The following is a 17,253-nucleotide window of genomic DNA, read 5'->3' on the forward strand; positions in this document are numbered from 1 at the left end:
AATAAAGTTTACTTACTTCACAATAAAGTAATAAAAGCAAAAGTTAATAAAACAAAAAATAATAAAATGAAATAAAACACAAACAGTTAAACAAGTTACCAATGATCACAACTCAAAAAAGCTAAAGGATAAAAGTGGGTTTTAAGGCATTTCTTAAAAGAAGATGTGGCTGAGACATAGCTGAGTGTCACCAACATAGCAGTGGAAACTAGCAGAGTGTTTACATATAATGTCACCTAGAGGCAGCAGATATAAAGAACAAAGCAAACGCCCTAGAACAGAGTCTTGTGGGACACCATAGCTAACCTTGTTGTATGCACAAAAGTCTGCATTTATGTTAACAAACTGGTAGGGTCCAGCTAGATAAGATTTATACCAGGAATAGGCTATTCCCCTAATCTCAACAACATTTTTGAGTCTAACTAGTAAAATGATGTGATCTATAGTGTCAAATGATGCAATCTAATCAAGCAATATAAGCAAAGAGACATAACCCTGGTCAGAAGTCAACAATAGGTCATTGGCTACTTTAATTAGTGCTGTTTCTGTACTATGAAGAGGCATAAACCCTGACTGAAAGACTTCATCTATCTGGTTCTGATTCAGATATGAGATTAGCTGCTGAACTACAGTTTTTTTTGTTTTGTTTTTTTGTTGTTTTTTTTCTGGGATCTTGGAAATAAATGGAAGATTTGAGACTGGCCTGTAGTTTGACAGCTGACATGGGTCAAGATTAGATTTTTTTTTTATATGTGGTCTGATTACTGCTAATTTGAATGATTTAGGAATGTAGAAAAGCTTCAAGGAGGAGTTTATTACATTCAGTAAAGGCTCAATTACTTCAGGTAGGATTTCCTTAAGAAAATATGTGGTCAGTGAATCTAGTAAGCAATTGGAGGATCTTGAGCACGAAATCAGAGATGTAAATTCTGGCTTTTGGATTTGTGTAAAGGATTCTAGAGTCGTTTTTGGTTTGGCTGTTCTGATCTGTAAGTAGCTGCAGGGTGTCATGTTTATAATCTTAATGTTATCTCTAATGTGCTTAATTCATGAACTCATTACTACTGTGTGATGTTGTGTGCATTGGTGTCAGTTTTATTCCTAGTAAGATGAGCAATTGTTCTAAAAAGAAATCTAGGATTATTTTTGTTATTTTCTCTTAGAAGATCTTAAGAAGAGCAACATCATCTAGAATTGTTGAGCATAAATTATTAAACCACTAGCTAAATGAGTAACATCTGCAAGTTACAAAAACCTTGCAGACAAACCATTAAAAATAGTTGAAAATGTATCAGCAGTATTATTATTAAAATCTGATGCCATATAATGTGTTTAGGGTTTACAACTTTAGATTGATCCCTTTATGATCACAAACGCATGTCTTCCAAGCAGTGAAGTAAGACCAAATCCAAAGTATATCCATGATTTTAAGTCTGGCCAGACACAAAATTAAATGTTTTCAACAATAGTTAAAAATTCTAAGGTAAAGCCATTTATTTGCAACATCATCTCCCATTTGTAACACATCAAGATCAACTACAATAGATGACAACAAATGTGAAAATTCTGATAAAAAACAACCATGAGACTGAGGAAGTCTGCAGATTACAGAACAAAGCTCAGTTTTTTTCATTTGAAACTTTAAAGGCCAGCAGCTCAAAACTTGCAAATGCACTAAGAGACACAGGGAAACAAATAAAATAGTTTTTAAGAACAGAAACAATGTTAATGCCATGCTCATTTAATCCTGGACTGATACATTTTCTGTAGTCTAATGGACATAATTCAGAGAGTTGACAGCTCTCTCCTGTTTTAAGACAGGTTTCAAGTATAAACATAAAATCCAGAGCATTCAAGGCAGCTAGAGTAGGGAGAAAAAAAACTGAGGGAGAATGTTGACGCCAGAACACGATACAATTTTTATGTTACTCTTCTGGACAGCTAGATTAGGGGGAAAAAAACTTAGACCCAAGAGCACACTTAAAATGTTGTTTTTCTGTTACACTTCAGGACTTCCATATCCACCGTCCAGCCATCTGTTCCAGCTATTTGAAGCAGACTATAAAAACAACACATTGGTTATAAACATGCAGAAGATAAATTATATATACGGAGGGCCATAGCATAGCAGCAACCCTTACCTTAACCTTCATCACTGTTTGTAGTTGTTGTTGTTTTTTTTACTTATCTAAGTGTATTCTGTATGTGTTCACACACAGGAAGATCCGCAAACCGTTAGCTCTCTTGGTTCCATCACTTAATGAAAGGTTTGCATGTTTATATATCCATTGTTTGTTTGGTTTTTTGTTTTGTTGTTAAGAAACACATGGCAAAATGTTTGCCACACATTTATGAAAGAGAAACGATTTACACATTCGATTTTTGTTCGAAACAAAATGTACTTCATGTCACATAAAGCTTTATTCTAACAGCCATACACTGTAGGCTAGCATAAAAAACCAAAAATGTTAAACGATAATGATATAGAATACTGACTTATTTCTGACTTACTGCTATGGGTTAATTGGATAAATAAATGAATAGACCTCTCTAAGGCAGCCAGTGACCCCACCCTGTATCACACTCTGTGCCCCCCCAAGTCCTTTCTGCATAATCTCTGGAAATAAATGGACATATTAACTAATTAATAAATAATTTTTGCAATAAATAAATTTCTGATTATTGCGCTGATTTAATTAGAAGATTTTATTCTACGTCTAAAGGTTGTCCTTTCTTGCGTCGACGCATTGTGCCAAATAATTTTACCTCGGGCGCAATGTCCTATGCGCAGATGTCGCGCATATCTGATGCTACAAACACGTGTTCCCATCAGCCTTTGCCACATATACTTTACACTGATTGGTCCAGTTTGAATAGAAGACCGCGACAGTTTGGCAGTGGAAAACATCGCTAGCTACGTTGGGAATTCACCAGTTTGGCACTGGAAAACCTCGCTGGCTACGCTGGGAATTCACCAGTTTACGGAGATTCAGCGGCAGGTCTCTAGGGCTGGTGTGCAAGTAGCTTTTTAAGAAACAAATATCAGGTGTCTTGGGATTGTTTTCCTAACGTCTAGTTTAAATGGTGATTAGCTGCTGCTAGCGAGCCTAGTCTCGTGAGAAATAAATAATATAAAATGTAAGATTAAGTAACGATAACTAAACGCACTGCATGATTCTGGCTGTAGTTAACTTCAAACTTCATTTCGTGTGTTTGGTGGCCGTTTATTTCAGCGCCATGATGGAGTCGTGCTTCAACGATAAGGTGGCGAAGGCTGAAAGCATCGTTGTCGAGGACCTGAGAAGAGACCTGCACTCGGATTTGACGGAAATTGCCGACTCTCATGTATTGACACCTGTTCTTGGCATGGGTATAATATATATATATATATATATACACACACACACACACTTTTTTATATGTATGTGGCTGTCTGAACCCATTTGCAGGACTCTGACATCTTCGAGAAGGAGCTTTTGCAGGTGTACCTCCGGATACGACCGTTCACCTCGGCTGAAATGGAGAATGGAGAATCACAGGTAAGTTACCTGAAGTGGAATAAATTATTTAGAACAAGTGTTATTTCTTCTGTAATTGTCAGTTAAATTGTTTTCTTCCATTTCTGCAGTAGATTAGAGTTAAGGTTAGGGTTAGTAGATAAAATAGTGGGTGGTTGCTGTGTGTGTGATTTATTTTTTATCTGTATTAATAATCTCTTCTTTGAAGGACTGTGTCAACATACATCCTCCTGACACTGTGCTTCTCAAGGTGCCGAGAGCGTATGTCTCGGCCAGGCTCAGTGATAAGTCCGTCCCCCAAACAGCACAGCGCTTTCAGTTTTCTCAGGTTAGGAGCGTTGCTGTATTCATCTCAGATGTGGAGCAGTTTCTTTCTGATTTTGAATTCTTTGCCACATTTTTATGTTTACCTTGCCAGGAAGAATGCAAAAATTCATATGAACGACGAAACAGTTAACCCTCTGATGCAGATTTTTAACTGGTCCACCTAGGCTTTAGATTCTTAGATCAAGGGATCCATTTATTAAGCTCTGTTTAAGACTGTAATTTGTCTTTGTCTAGGTTTTTGGACCTGACACCTCCCAGAAAGACATTTTTGATGGCACAGTGAAAGGTCTTGTTAGGAATGTGCTAGAAGGAAGAAATTCATTGGTCTTCACATATGGAATAACAAATTCGGGAAAGACCTTCACTTTTTTAGGTTTGTGCGTCCTACAGCACTGCTGGTTAAAGGCTCCTTTTGTTACACTTGCGTTTGTGTACTGGATGTCTGCAGACTTTTAATGGATTGTACATAAACATCGAATGTGTTTTAATCCTTACAAAGCTATGTAGACGAGTTAAACCTTAGGAATGTTTATAAATATCAGCATGAGCTTGTTTTCTGTGCTTTTATACTTTCGTTTTGGTCTTTATTAGAATGAAAGCAAATGTGGGTTAACTTCTTTATAGTTTTCTATTATTAAGGTATAAATAACCAAGATGGAAAAAAATACAACATATAAAACTGGGAGTAAGAAGAAAGGACTCTCTCTGTCTGGTCTTCCAGGGCCAGAAAATGACGTTGGTATCTTGCCCCGTTCCCTGAACATGATCTTCAACTGCCTCAGGGGGCGTGTGTTCACCCACATGAGCGTGAAGCCACAGAGGTGCCAGGACGTGCTCGTGCTCACCAGAGAGCAGCAGGTGGAGGAGGCCCTCGGCAAACGCAACCTCTTCAGACTCCTCAAGGAGGTGCGTTTAGGTTGTAGGAAAACGGTCACGCACACTTCCGCGGTTTCCCTCCTGTGTCATGCGAAACATGGTTCAGTAGCTGTTTGTAAGGCTCTCATGAGTTGGGGAGAGATGGCACTGTAGCAAATGGCACAGGTGTTTGTAGACTGAGATCTAGCGGGTACAACTTGACTCAGTCCTATCCTGTAGTCTGTATAGTTTTCATTTTAGATTAGTCTTTTCCTTTTTTTTTTTTAACTCTCTTTTAGAATGATGGCCAAAAAAGTATGACTAGTCTATTGAGTTCCAAGACTCTTGAAGGTAAGGAGAGCTACAGTTTGTTCTGCTTTGTTTGTTTGTTTGTTTTTCTTGTTGGTTCCCCTGCTAAAGGTCTGCTTGTATACATACAGATCCGGATGAATTGGACGGGTCGGAGAGTGAGAGGAGCCTCAGCTTGAGCACAGACCTTCACACTAAGTTCTCGGTGTGGGTGTCCTTCTGTGAGATTTATAACGAGTACATCCACGACTTGCTCGAGCAGCTGCCCGGTAACGCAGCACGCAGGACCAACCTCCGACTCTGTCAGGATATCAAAGGCAACTCCTTCATTAAAGGTAAACAGGGTTTCCTCACTCTGTCTAGAGTCTTATAAATCGATTTATGATATGGCGCTTTACATGATACAAATACCACGACAGGCTGTATGGCACAATGTGTCATGCTAGTTCTTAAGTGGGTGTTTATAGTGAGGTGTGTGTGTGTGTGTGTGTGTGTGTGTGTGTGTGTGTGTGTGTGTGTGTGTGTGTGTGTGTGTGTGTGTGTGTGTGTGTGTGTGTGTGTGTGTGTGTGTGTGTGTGTTTCAGACCTGCGCTGGGTGCAGGTGCATAGTGCAGATGAGGCATTCAAAGTGATGAAACTTGGAAAGAGGAACCAGAGCATCTCCTCCACCAAGCTCAACCAGCTCTCTAGTCGGAGGTATAACAGATGGGTGCCCCTCCCACTTGCTTCGTTGAACCCTGTGGTCCCTACCTCCAGCTTGCTGCCACATGGGTTCTGCAAGGCCTATGTGCCTAATTCACAGATCTGCTGTCATGTCGTTTTTTTCTAGAACTCGTGTTGAATTGTAATATTCTTTTTTCTGTCTCTTAGTCACAGTATCTTTTCTGTTCGTATACTGCGAATTGAAGATGTGGACACACCCAGAGTGCAGTGTGTTAGCGAGTGAGTCTGCCTGGTGTCTCACCACTGATATCAGTGTCATTTAAACTGCTGCCAATGCAGTAAATACAAACACGATATAAATGTTCTTCATGACTGATTGCATGTGCCGTGTATAAGGAAACAGTTATTTATGTATTTTGTGTGTTTTTTAGGTTGTCTTTATGCGATCTGGCAGGGTCTGAGCGATGTGGTAAAACGCAGAACAAAGGAGATCGCCTGAAAGAAGCAGGAAACATCAACACGTCTCTACTCACCCTGGGCAAATGCATTAACGCTCTCAGGAGCAGCCAACATGCCAGGTGTGGATCTTTGAGATTTCTGTCCCTTCACCTCCATCACAGCGGGTCCACTGACAGTAACTTCCACTTTGCCCCTCTCACCTACTCCAGACACCACATCCCATTTCGAGAGAGCAAGCTCACCCACTACCTGCAGGGCTACTTCACCGGCCGGGGCAAAGCCTGCATGATCGTCAACGTCAACCAGTGTACGTCTATGTATGATGAGACGCTCAACGTGCTCAAGTTCTCTGCTGTGGCACAAAAGGTGGGTTGTAGGGCATGCGTTAGGGGTTTGGTCTGCAGGCTGAAATGTTCTTTCTGAAAAAAGGAGTGAGGGGGAAAGATGAGTGAGAAATGAACATGTTTTTCCTGTAAAGCCAGTCTTAACCGCTATGGCAGTTAGCGTAGTTTTACATGTGTCGCTGACTGGCAGTTATAGGAAGCAGAGAGATATGATGGGCCAGTCATTTGTTTTCTGATCAGTTTACATAAATGACAGACCAATCCTTACACTTATTAAGACATGACTTATTAGTTAAATGCATGCAGTTTGTTTTATATGGACATAATTTCATAACCCATCAGAATTTTCTCTTGCTTAAGTTCTCTACTACTGATTTCTCCTCCCTCCCCAGGTGGTACTCCTCACCACTGCTACCGTCCTCCCACTTGTGGTGAAGAGGAGTGCAAGGGAGGTGTCCTTCATCATCAACAAGGCATCTCAGCGGGGAGCAAGGCGAACCTCTCTGCTGCGCTGGGAACATGGCCAGGAGCATGTTGAGGAGGATGTGGATTCTGAGGTAGAGGATGAGGATGACGAAGAGCAGAGCTTCTTGGAGGAAACCCTGCAGGACGTGGATGATGCTGGGAAGGAGACAGTGCTGCTGGACAAAGAGGTGTATGAGGTGAGCTGTAGCGTTAATTGGCCGGCGGGGAAGTGATATCGATATTTTCAAACATTTCAACTGCTGTATGTCATTCATTTTCAAGCATATCAACATATTAGCCTCAAATAATGCAGCTCTGTGAGATGGGCAACTTTTTGCCTCTTGAAGTGATTTTTCTAAACCTCACAATTTTTGCTCTATTGACCATTATTTAAAAACAGCGTTTTTCAAGCTAATCCTTGGTGTTTTTATCCAATCGCCTTAAAATTGTAATAAATGGAGACTTGTGCAATGAAGTTAAAATAAAACTTGTTTGCACATACCCTTTCACTCACTGCCATCACAGCTAACATGCATTAACGGTAGCTGAAAGGGAGGCACTACTAACATGGTGCAACCTTGTTTGTTTGTTTTAGGCCGTCATCAAAGACTCACTTTAGATGCACAATGCTATAGTTTATTTAAAACCCTTTAATGACTGAGGGCAGAGGTGTGTCAGTAACTGTGGGAGCAGCATCACCAAGTCGGCAGCAGTGTATTACCCACACATAACCACTACTGGGTGTGACAACTAACACACAGTAGTGTGTTGCTTGGACCCCTTAAACGCCACCAGTGGCTATATTTTTATTATTTAAATCTTTACATTTCTTGATGTGCATATCAACGCTTTGGCGATTGTGTGTTCTGCCAGAGTCAGCTGATGCTGATGGAGGAGTTACAAGAACAGTTGAAGACCGCAAAAGAGGAAAACTATTCCCTGGAGTGCCGAGTCCGTGAGGAAGTCTCCAAAGAATTCTCTGAGCTCTTCTCCCGAATGCAGACAGATTACAAGTAAGAGTTCAGATTAACTCTGACCCTAGTTCAATGGAGATTGCCAAAGAGCAGTGTGGTCAGTTATGTTTGATTTGATGCCCATCTCTATAGTGAGCGCATTTTGAAAGAGCGGGAGCTCGTCGAGGACCGGTGTGAGCGACGGTTGGAGATCTTTAAAAATTTGGTGGGAAAAACCTCGAGCAACATTGACTGCGGACAAAAAGACAAACAACAGGTGATGCCATAGAGAACTGCAAGGTGGAAGTAACTGACCCGGTCGAGCACCGCCTCCCCTCCCCCACCTCCCAGTACTGCGTCATGGTATTGGTCTGCTGAGGGTTTGTGTGCTTGTCTGAATCCTGCAGGCCGCTGAGCCGCCGTCTCTGGACGGCATGTTGGACTCCATGTGCTCTGACCTGGCAAGGATCAGACAGGATGCTGAGGAGGCTCAGACCTGTCTGGTGACCTCGGACCCCCGACCACCTGTGACCCTGCGTGACCTGGAGAAGGAGGTCGCAGAACTTGCAGAGCAGCTCAGTGACGCTCGGACACAGCTGTCCCTTAAAACTGAAGGTGAGAGAACATGGCCTTCAATAGTAATCATCTTCAAAATTGGCATTACTGTGTTATGCTCCACAGTTCTGGTCAATTTATTACCAGCTTTATTATTTATTTCTTTGCATGCGTTACTGTTTAAAAGCTATTTGTTGATGTAAGAACCATTATAGTAATGAAGCTGTGCTTAGTGTTTCTCACACTCACTGTGCTGTAGTTGAATATTAATTTGATATGAGTGGAATCTCGATGCACTGGAAAAATCAACTTGAATATAAATTGGTTGCAATGCTCTTTTAATCCTCTGCCAGAATTACACACTCAGAGAATCTTAGCAAGTGAGCTGGAGGAGATTAAAAAGGTAAAGGTGCTTTTACTTTAACTCCTAGAAACTTTTCTAAATGCAAGATGTGTGTTTTTGTACTTCTGATGATCCTTCACAAACAAACCAATAATTAATAACATTGACGTAGCTGCCAAAATCTGACATGGTTATGTTTTCAGTTTTGGTTTGTAATTGAAGCAGTTACGGTAGGTAGAATTTTACTGGTCAGGTACGTTCCTGGCTAGCTTTTAATGCAGTAGTGGCTTAGGGTTACATTGGTACAATGCCGTGTGTTTGTGCGTGTGCAGACCCTGGAGTGGCGTGAGCAGAGGGTGAATGAGCTGATGGCCATGTGTGTGGAGAAGGATGACATCATCGCTAAGGTCCAAGCGTCACTAGACCGGGCTGAAGAGGACGCAGACAGAAACGTAAGTGCAGACTTCACCTGGCCAACATAAACCAGATAAATCGCACATACAGAGAAATTTTATTTTATTTTATTTTTTTTTACTGGCTCCAGTTGCTTTTGGCTTGGCCTTGAGAACCTGCTGCACTAATTCAGCCCTACTGACTAGACAGCATTTTATGGCCTAAACTGATGTTTCAGCAATAAAAGCATGACTGACACCTCAGTGCGGTTCACCAAAAAATAACTTTAGTCCTTCTGTTCTGCATGTCCAGGGTCCGTGTTTCTTCATTTGTAATTGGATTTGTGCTACTTTGTGGCTCATGGATTTTAGTTTTATACAAAACATTCCAGGGAGTAACTGCTGTGTACTGTAGTAAAAGATGAAGTTGTGAAAATTGTAGTGAAGTAGAGAAACATGAAAAATTACCCGCAAGGCCTACTTCTAATGAATTTAAATCCATTACTGTCACTAAAGATGATGTTTCTCGCATTTAAGACTACATGGTAATTGTGATAAAAATGGCCAAGATCACTGATACACACATCATGATGCTAGTAGAGAGCTTGACTTTTCTATACATGAAGGAATCTTCCTGGACATTTGCGCGTTTGTCAGACGCTCTTGTCCAGAGCGACTTACAAAAATGCGTTGTCATTTACTCAGAATATATCTTAGCCAGTATGGTAAGAGACTAAGATACCAATGAACTAGAATACTGTAGAAATATAGGTATCAATGCTCATGCCTAGAATTGCAAAATGCATAAGCTCTATCTCGGACAACAATCTGTGCAAGAAACCGTACTAGAGTTTTTTTCAACATGGGAGCAGGGTCATTTAAATATTCCACAAATAGATGAGTCCTCAGTCTGAGTTTGAAGACTGCATGGGAGTCTGCTGTCAAGACAGCAAGCAGAAGTTCGTTCCACCATCTAGGAGCCAAGACAGAATAGTCTCGATACTTGTCTTCCATGAGACTTGAAGCGTGGTATTTCAAGCCGAGCCATGCTTGAGGTCTGAAGTACTCAAGATACGGTTCTGGCTTTGAACATTGACATCACGTATGAAGGGGCTGGTTCATTTTTGGCTTTGTAGGCAAGCATCAGGGTTTTAAATCTGATGCCCGCAGCTACTGATATCCAATGAAGGGAGTGCAGCAGTGGAGTGACGTATGTGAACTTCGGGAGATGGAAGACCAGTCCACAATGCAGCACCTCGACAAGTTGTAGAGGTGTGATGGCTATTGGAGGGAGACCAGCAAGATGCAGTAGTCGAGCTTTGAGATCACAAGAGACTGCACAAGTACTTGGGCGGCTTCCTGTGAGAGAAAGGGCCGAATGCTTCATATGTTACAAAGGAGATATCTGCAAGACTGAAACACTATTTGAAAGATTTGAGACACTATTTGAGAACTGGCTACGGGCAGCTTCAGATGGTGATATCAGGGAGTTTTCGAAGGAAACTGGGGTCATGGTAAGGCCTAGGTGTTCCTGGGATGTACAGAAGTTCTGTTTAACTGGGATTGAGCTTCACGTGGTGGGTTGTCATCCATGATGCAATGTCAGTCAAGCATGCTGGGATGCGTCTGGAGACCTGCGTGTCGGAGGGTGGGAAGGAAATAATTGGGTGTTATCAGCATAGCAGTGGTAGGAGAAGCCATGAGAAGATATTACATCACCAAGAGAATGAATATACAAAGAGAAGAGAAGGGGGCCCAATACTGAGCCTTGGAGGACACCGGTGAAGAGTCTGCATGAATTGCATGTGCATCCTCTCCATGTTGCTTGATGGGACGGTCCCTCCAGATGGGAATGAAACCATTTCCATGCAGAGCCAGTCACACCAAGGCTGGAGAGAACAGAGAAGAGAATGTTGTGGCTTACTGTGTCAAAGGCTGCCAAAAGGTCCAGAAGAATCAAGACAAATTACAGTTCGGCAGCTTTATCAGCAAGATTTCTCTGTTGCATGTGCTGGTTTGCAGCCTGACTGATGGGGATCGTGCAGCCGGTCCTGGAAAAGAGAGAATTTTGAGGGCTTTGCAGAGGAAATGAGAAGTGATGCTGGTCTGTAACTGGTTGTTGCAGGTTTTGAATGCAGTTGGTAGACGTTACAGAGGTTGAGGAGCTTATTGATGGCCGAGAGGAAAGGAAGCAGGTCTTCTGAGATCGTCTGGAACAGACTTGAAGGAATGTGATCCAGCGGACATGTAGTCAGTTTGCTGAAAGTCAGGAGTTGAAGAATTTTGTCGGAGGAGAAAAACAAGTCAAAGTTGGATGTAATGGAAAGGAACAACGGTTGGAAGAGTGGTTGGACACGGGTTGGAAATTTTCTACAGGGAACCCTTTTTTTTCTTTTAAATCTGTGAAAATGAAGTGAGTAACAATTTCAACAAACCTTAAAAAAACCCCAATGTAAACAAAAGGCTTGATCTTGTTGTTAATCCATCTGATAAGGGTGGAGCTGCTTTTTGGAGAAAAGATGGAGGCAATCATGCAACTTTGTTTTTTTTTTGTTAGATCAAATTTATTTATACAGCACTTTTTATAGCAGTTGTTCTCACAAAGCAGCTTTACAAATGTCCGAGTCCAAGTCAGAACAGTTCTGACTCCACAGTTACAGTCCTCTGTTCAGTCCACTATTACTGCCATCTCAGCAGGATGCCTCCCTGATAATGCATGAAATCTTCTTTTTGTAGATAATCCTCACTCTAGCCGCTTCTGTCTTCTAAAATTCCTAAGGAAAACAATCCTGGATGTCCCATTGTTTGTTTTTGTTCTTGCCCAACAGAAATGATCAGTTTCTTGACACTTTTCAAACATTTCCTCATTCCACACCTGCATACGTTGAAGACTCTTTTTTTTTTTTTTTTTCAATAAATCAGAATGCCTAAAAGAGCAAACCTGTCAACTTCCTACACTTTTCAATGGACATTAAATGCTTGTACACTGTCATCCCTAATGAAGATGGCATGAGAACTTTAAAACATTTTCTTGTTGACACCTGAGACACTCACTTCCCACAGACATTCGACTGTCAGAGCTTGTATTGACCCCGAAGTGCATCACCTTTTGACTCCCAGTACTATTCACAGAGAAGGAATTACTGTGTGCACTAAATTGGGACCATCTTATGCAACCCTGTTTGGATTAGTGGCGAAACGTTTTTAGAACTGTATAGTGGACCTGTAGCCTTGGTGCTTCCGAGCTGCATTTGGTGACATTTTTAGTACTGTTACATGCACATTTTGAAGAGTTGTTTTTTTTTTTTTTTTCTTCTGTCCCCAAGTTCCACACAGCTGTGAAATACCACCATCTATTATAAACCTAAACTCTACCATCTGTTACAAACCTAAGGATTCTTACTCGCAGCTACTGAGGTTTAAGTGCATTTGCACTGAGAATGAAGATTTCCTCCAGAAAACTATGGAAACATGTGTTTATTTTCAGAGCTGTGGGTTTCCTGTGGAAGTCCTAGATTTACCTTTTCAGAAAAAAGATGGGCTGACCTGTAAACATCCTGCGCTTAAGACTACAAGAATCTTTGTTGCTGACTTGACTTATTCTAAAAATAAAACGGTAGCTGATATTCTACTTCACCACTTCAGAATACAGAGACTACATCCCTTTTTAAGCATCATCCACTAATCTCCTACAGACAAGACAAAAACCTCAGACATGCTCGTCAAGAGTGAGATAAACGACCATTCAAATAATGGCTGTGGTACTGTAGTCTGCAACCACTCTAGAGGTGTTGCATGTAAATTTATTAACACGGGCACTAAAATAAGTGGAGACTGCATTAATGTTTGCATTGCCAGTTGTTGCAATGGCAGCAATGAAATTGGTAAACTCTTGAAACTTTAAATCAAACATTCATGCCATGGGGGTCTAAAGATCTACATTTTCATATATAAACTGGCTTCTCCTGCTACTAATTCAGAAGCACATCCAGTCGATGAAGGATCTCTGTCTGGGTTTCCTGTTTCTTTGCAACCTCTATGTACTTTTGCTACAGTACACTACAGTTACTCAGCTGGAATCTGTGTGGCTTTTTTTAAATTTTTTATATATATATATATATGATGTTTGTGTGTATGTGGTTAGACTGCTTTACTGTGTAAACTGTCCTCACTGCTAATTTGCAGAGTGCTCTGATCAAGGACCTTCTGCAGTTTAAACATAACTGCACATGTTCAGAGCGCAAAATGCAGATGGAGAGCAGGAAACGGCCACAGGCATGGGAGGGGCTGGAGGAGCCTTCCGGACAGCCCCCTCTAAAGAAAGGTACTGGCTCCGTCCGTGCTGCTGAACGCGGCCTACCAGCTTCTGTCTCTACCAGAGGGGCGGGGAAAGAGAATCGGCTCCGAGGTCGGCGTTACCTCCAAAGCAGAAAAAGGCTCTCTTCAGTAAAGAAATAGCTCATCTCCACGACACTCTCATACTGTGGTCACAAAAAATTTAAAGTGTGCAAATATTTTAAGTTGTCTTTTTAATGTGAATAAAGGAATATTTATTATGTTCATGGGGAACATTTCACATGTACCAAAGCAGTGTCATTCAAAGGGGTGTAGGGGTGTCTGCTTCTACTCTTCTGTTGAGCCTGAGCAACTCAAGTATGTTCATGCTCTCACGCCTCATGTTTTCATTCTAAATTTCAATTTGCATCCACTTGCAGTGAAGGTGTGCTTGTGCTATAGTGAATTTCTCATTTCAGAATGACTATAGACATAAATCCTTTTCAGGTTGCCTCTCTTGGCTGGGGCATCTTCAGCATTTTCATGAACAAGTTCATAAAATATCGCAACACGTTTCTGCACTCGGGTCATGTTTCATGCGTCACAGACAGACTTGCATGATAAAATAAATACTGATCTTTTCAAAAATATATGGTGGTGTCCTCAAATGGGTTGCATGTAACTAATGATAATTTGGTGTGCTAGATATTTGACCCGTTTCTATATACCACTGCAGAATACCTGTAGTGTAGAACATGAGGCATCTACACGTAATGGCATTTTAAATTAAACTTTAATCATGCGCATATATATATAATTAAAAATACGAGAGCGTTTTAATTTAACTTTTAATTGGCACGAGTGCTTTTTAATATGCTTGAATATGTGTGGGTATGGCGATGCTGAACATAACTAACTGGAACTCATCGCTCTCCATCTGTAGGGTCCCTGAAGGACTCTAGTATCCCTGAAGACCTTGTGGATGATGAATTTGATGAGTCACCAGTCTTGGAGGTCAGAGGTCAGTTTGGGTGTTACCAGGCTGAACCCCGTCAGAAAGACAAACAGATCTCGGATCTGGCGCGGCAATGTCAGACTCTAGAGTTTTGCATCCAGGAGCTGAGATCCCAACTTGAAGAAGAAAAGCGATCTCATGGTGACATTCTACGTGAGAAAGAGTGTCTAGCTGCTGAGCATACTGTCCTCCAGAGGAGCACAGAGCAACAGCAGCAGAACTTTGTTGCCATGGTAGCAAAACTGAATGCCACGGAGACCAAACTCAGCGCTGCAGAATCAGACCGCAGCAAATTGAAGACACGTTTGGAGGAGGAGCTAAATGCCGTCAGATGTCAATTGGCTGAGCAAGATTGTGACATCAAGGAGAAAAATACACTAATTGGGAATCTACAGCAGGAAGTTGCCCAACTGCAGCATGAAGCCAGAGCTATAGAGACAAAGCACCAAGCGATAAACGGTGGTCTCCAGAGAGAAAACTCTGACCTCCAGGCTGAGGTTGCCACTCTGAAAAGGTTCATCACCGAATTGGAGGAGAAGATCAGCCGTGGCCAAGTGGAGCAAGAGAAAAACATCGGGATGGAAGTGACGGAGGCAGCAGAGAAAGATGCGGCACTTCTAGCTAAAACGGAGGCGCTGAAGCAGAGAGAGGCAGAGCTGAAGGGTCAAGAACACCCTCTGAAGGAACTGGCCAGTAGGATGGCTGATCTGGCCCAGAAGGAGGCAGCTGTCGCAGAAAAGGAGCTAAAGCTCCACGCATTGCAAAAGAGCCTGCAGGAAACGCAGGAGTGCCTGCGAGAGGAGGAGACGCAGAGCATGCAGGAGGTGCGCAGGAAGGAGGTAGAGAGGAGGAGAGAGTTGCTCTCTGTAGCTGAGGAGGCCATTGCCCAGAAAGATGGAGAACTCCAAAAGAGGCAGGATGAGATCAACAAGTACGTGTGTTCTTGAGTATAGATGAGATCCTTTCATAGAAATAATTCTGAAACTTAAGGATCATAAATGTAGAGTTTCCTATGAACCTATTGCAATGTTTTCTTTCCGGCTTTTCTCTCTTATTGTCCCTTTCTGTCCTAAGGCTGAAAGAAGAGGTGAAGAGGCTCACTGTGGACTTCAACAGGAGAGAGGACGACATGGCCGATCTGAGAGAGAAGCTATCGGACTCTAAGAAACAGATCCAACAGGTGCAAAAGGAGGTGGGTTAGACCACTTAAACGCAGCTGGTGTTGCACTTAAAAGCCAGCTCCCATAGTCAGAGTTCAGAAAACCGAGTGAATGCTCTTGCTGTTGCTACCTGTCAGTTTGTTTGTCTGTTGGTTTGTAATTTGGGCCTTTTACTTTATTTTTGTTAAGGCTCAGATATTTTGGGTGTAAACACACACTATCTGACCCTCAGACAGGCGGGGTCTCGTGGCCTGTAGTTGTTTTTGATCATGTTTACATGTATACAGGCATCATGCCGGTCTCTGCATGCCTGGGTCCCCGTCCTGTCTATCGTCCCTTCCCTTCACTCACACTCGTCTCTCAATGCTTCTGTTCAGATCTCCTCCATGCGTGAGGCAGAAAGATTTCTGAAGCAGAAATTGGGTGATCTGGAGAAGGCCAAGAGTCAACTGCAGAACGAACTCTCCAGCCGTGATCGCACCATCCAGCAGCTTAGAACTGTCAGTGTTGACCCTGAGGCTTACTTTTCTGTCCAAATAATCATACACATTTACAACAGGCAAAAAGTGTCGGCACTCTTTATGTGTGTTTTGGGTCTTTGTGTTAATTCCCTGCAGCACCGTTCTGATTCCAAGACAGACGAGCATGTCCAGCTCTATGAGAAAGCTCTTAAAGGTGCAGTAGAAAGCTCTGTGTGTTTGTCCAGACAATCAAGTGATTGTGCATGTGTGTTTTCTCATGCGATAGTTGCTGTGTTGCCTTGGCTGCGTGTTGCAGATCTGCAGGCACGTGATCGTGTGATAGAGGACATGCGCTTGGCTCTGACGGAACAGGAAGACACTCAGACTCAGATGGATCTGGAGCTGGACAACAGAGAGACCCAGATTCATGTGCTCACCATGGGTAAATTTAAGCTACATTTTTATCATTTAGCAGATGACCTTATCTGGAGTGATGTTAGAAAGGTCTTGGTTGTGTACTCAGAAAAGTATAGCCAGTGCAAATTAGTCCAAAAATACTCTTAAACTGAAGTCAGTGTTTAAGTGTCAGTATTCTCCCAAATTCAAGGGATACAATACAATGCAGGGCAATATGAGCGCAATTACTAGACATGTAGTGCAAAAACACAACAGTTCATGAGAAAATATAAAATTTTACTGTGTATGATTTTAGGTTATGTTTAAGGTTAAAATGCACACGCGACAGACTGTGATGATCTAGGAGATCGTTCAGTAACACACGTGCGTGCACACAAACACACGCACAACACGGCAAAGAGACTCAGATACAACAGTTGACCCAAGACAACACACAAATATACACTCATATATATGACACTATTAATAAGTTAATTTTAAATAGCACTTATTTGCTTTTTCATGTAGCTAATGTGGGGTCACAAACTCCCACTGGTGTATAACTGCGTCTCTCCACATGCACACTTTCAATCTTCATCTTTAGTTTAGTTCATACAGCCCAGCTGATCACTGTCTCTACGCCCTGCACTGTTAGACAAATGTTGCATGGAGTCTTCGACGACTGCAGTTCTGTCAGAGAAATGCAAAGTCTGGGTACTGGACCATGGAAAACACAACGAAATAACAATTCTCATGGGGAAAG

At 42.0% G+C, this 17,253-nt stretch overlaps 1 protein-coding gene across 1 annotated transcript in view; it reads left to right on the forward strand.

Moving 5' to 3' along the window:
• The first annotated feature begins 3,001 nt into the window (after positions 1–3,001).
• Positions 3,002–17,253, forward strand: part of kif20ba (kinesin family member 20Ba) — a 30,994-nt gene continuing 16,742 nt past the window's right edge. The window contains exons 1-24 of the mRNA XM_035532924.1: positions 3,002–3,046; positions 3,234–3,345; positions 3,450–3,539; positions 3,727–3,846; positions 4,080–4,218; positions 4,567–4,751; positions 5,000–5,051; positions 5,141–5,344; positions 5,594–5,705; positions 5,880–5,951; positions 6,104–6,250; positions 6,341–6,497; positions 6,868–7,137; positions 7,814–7,953; positions 8,047–8,170; positions 8,301–8,508; positions 8,802–8,851; positions 9,124–9,243; positions 13,369–13,507; positions 14,402–15,404; positions 15,548–15,665; positions 16,011–16,133; positions 16,251–16,308; positions 16,411–16,536. Coding sequence (XP_035388817.1) covers positions 3,238–3,345; positions 3,450–3,539; positions 3,727–3,846; positions 4,080–4,218; positions 4,567–4,751; positions 5,000–5,051; positions 5,141–5,344; positions 5,594–5,705; positions 5,880–5,951; positions 6,104–6,250; positions 6,341–6,497; positions 6,868–7,137; positions 7,814–7,953; positions 8,047–8,170; positions 8,301–8,508; positions 8,802–8,851; positions 9,124–9,243; positions 13,369–13,507; positions 14,402–15,404; positions 15,548–15,665; positions 16,011–16,133; positions 16,251–16,308; positions 16,411–16,536 — 3,865 coding nt within the window. The 5' untranslated portion in view covers positions 3,002–3,046; positions 3,234–3,237. The remainder of the gene's footprint in view (positions 3,047–3,233; positions 3,346–3,449; positions 3,540–3,726; positions 3,847–4,079; positions 4,219–4,566; positions 4,752–4,999; positions 5,052–5,140; positions 5,345–5,593; positions 5,706–5,879; positions 5,952–6,103; positions 6,251–6,340; positions 6,498–6,867; positions 7,138–7,813; positions 7,954–8,046; positions 8,171–8,300; positions 8,509–8,801; positions 8,852–9,123; positions 9,244–13,368; positions 13,508–14,401; positions 15,405–15,547; positions 15,666–16,010; positions 16,134–16,250; positions 16,309–16,410; positions 16,537–17,253) is intronic.

This window comes from Electrophorus electricus, chromosome 13 (assembly GCF_013358815.1).
Source record: "Electrophorus electricus isolate fEleEle1 chromosome 13, fEleEle1.pri, whole genome shotgun sequence".
NCBI classification, from domain to species: Eukaryota; Metazoa; Chordata; class Actinopteri; order Gymnotiformes; family Gymnotidae; genus Electrophorus; species Electrophorus electricus.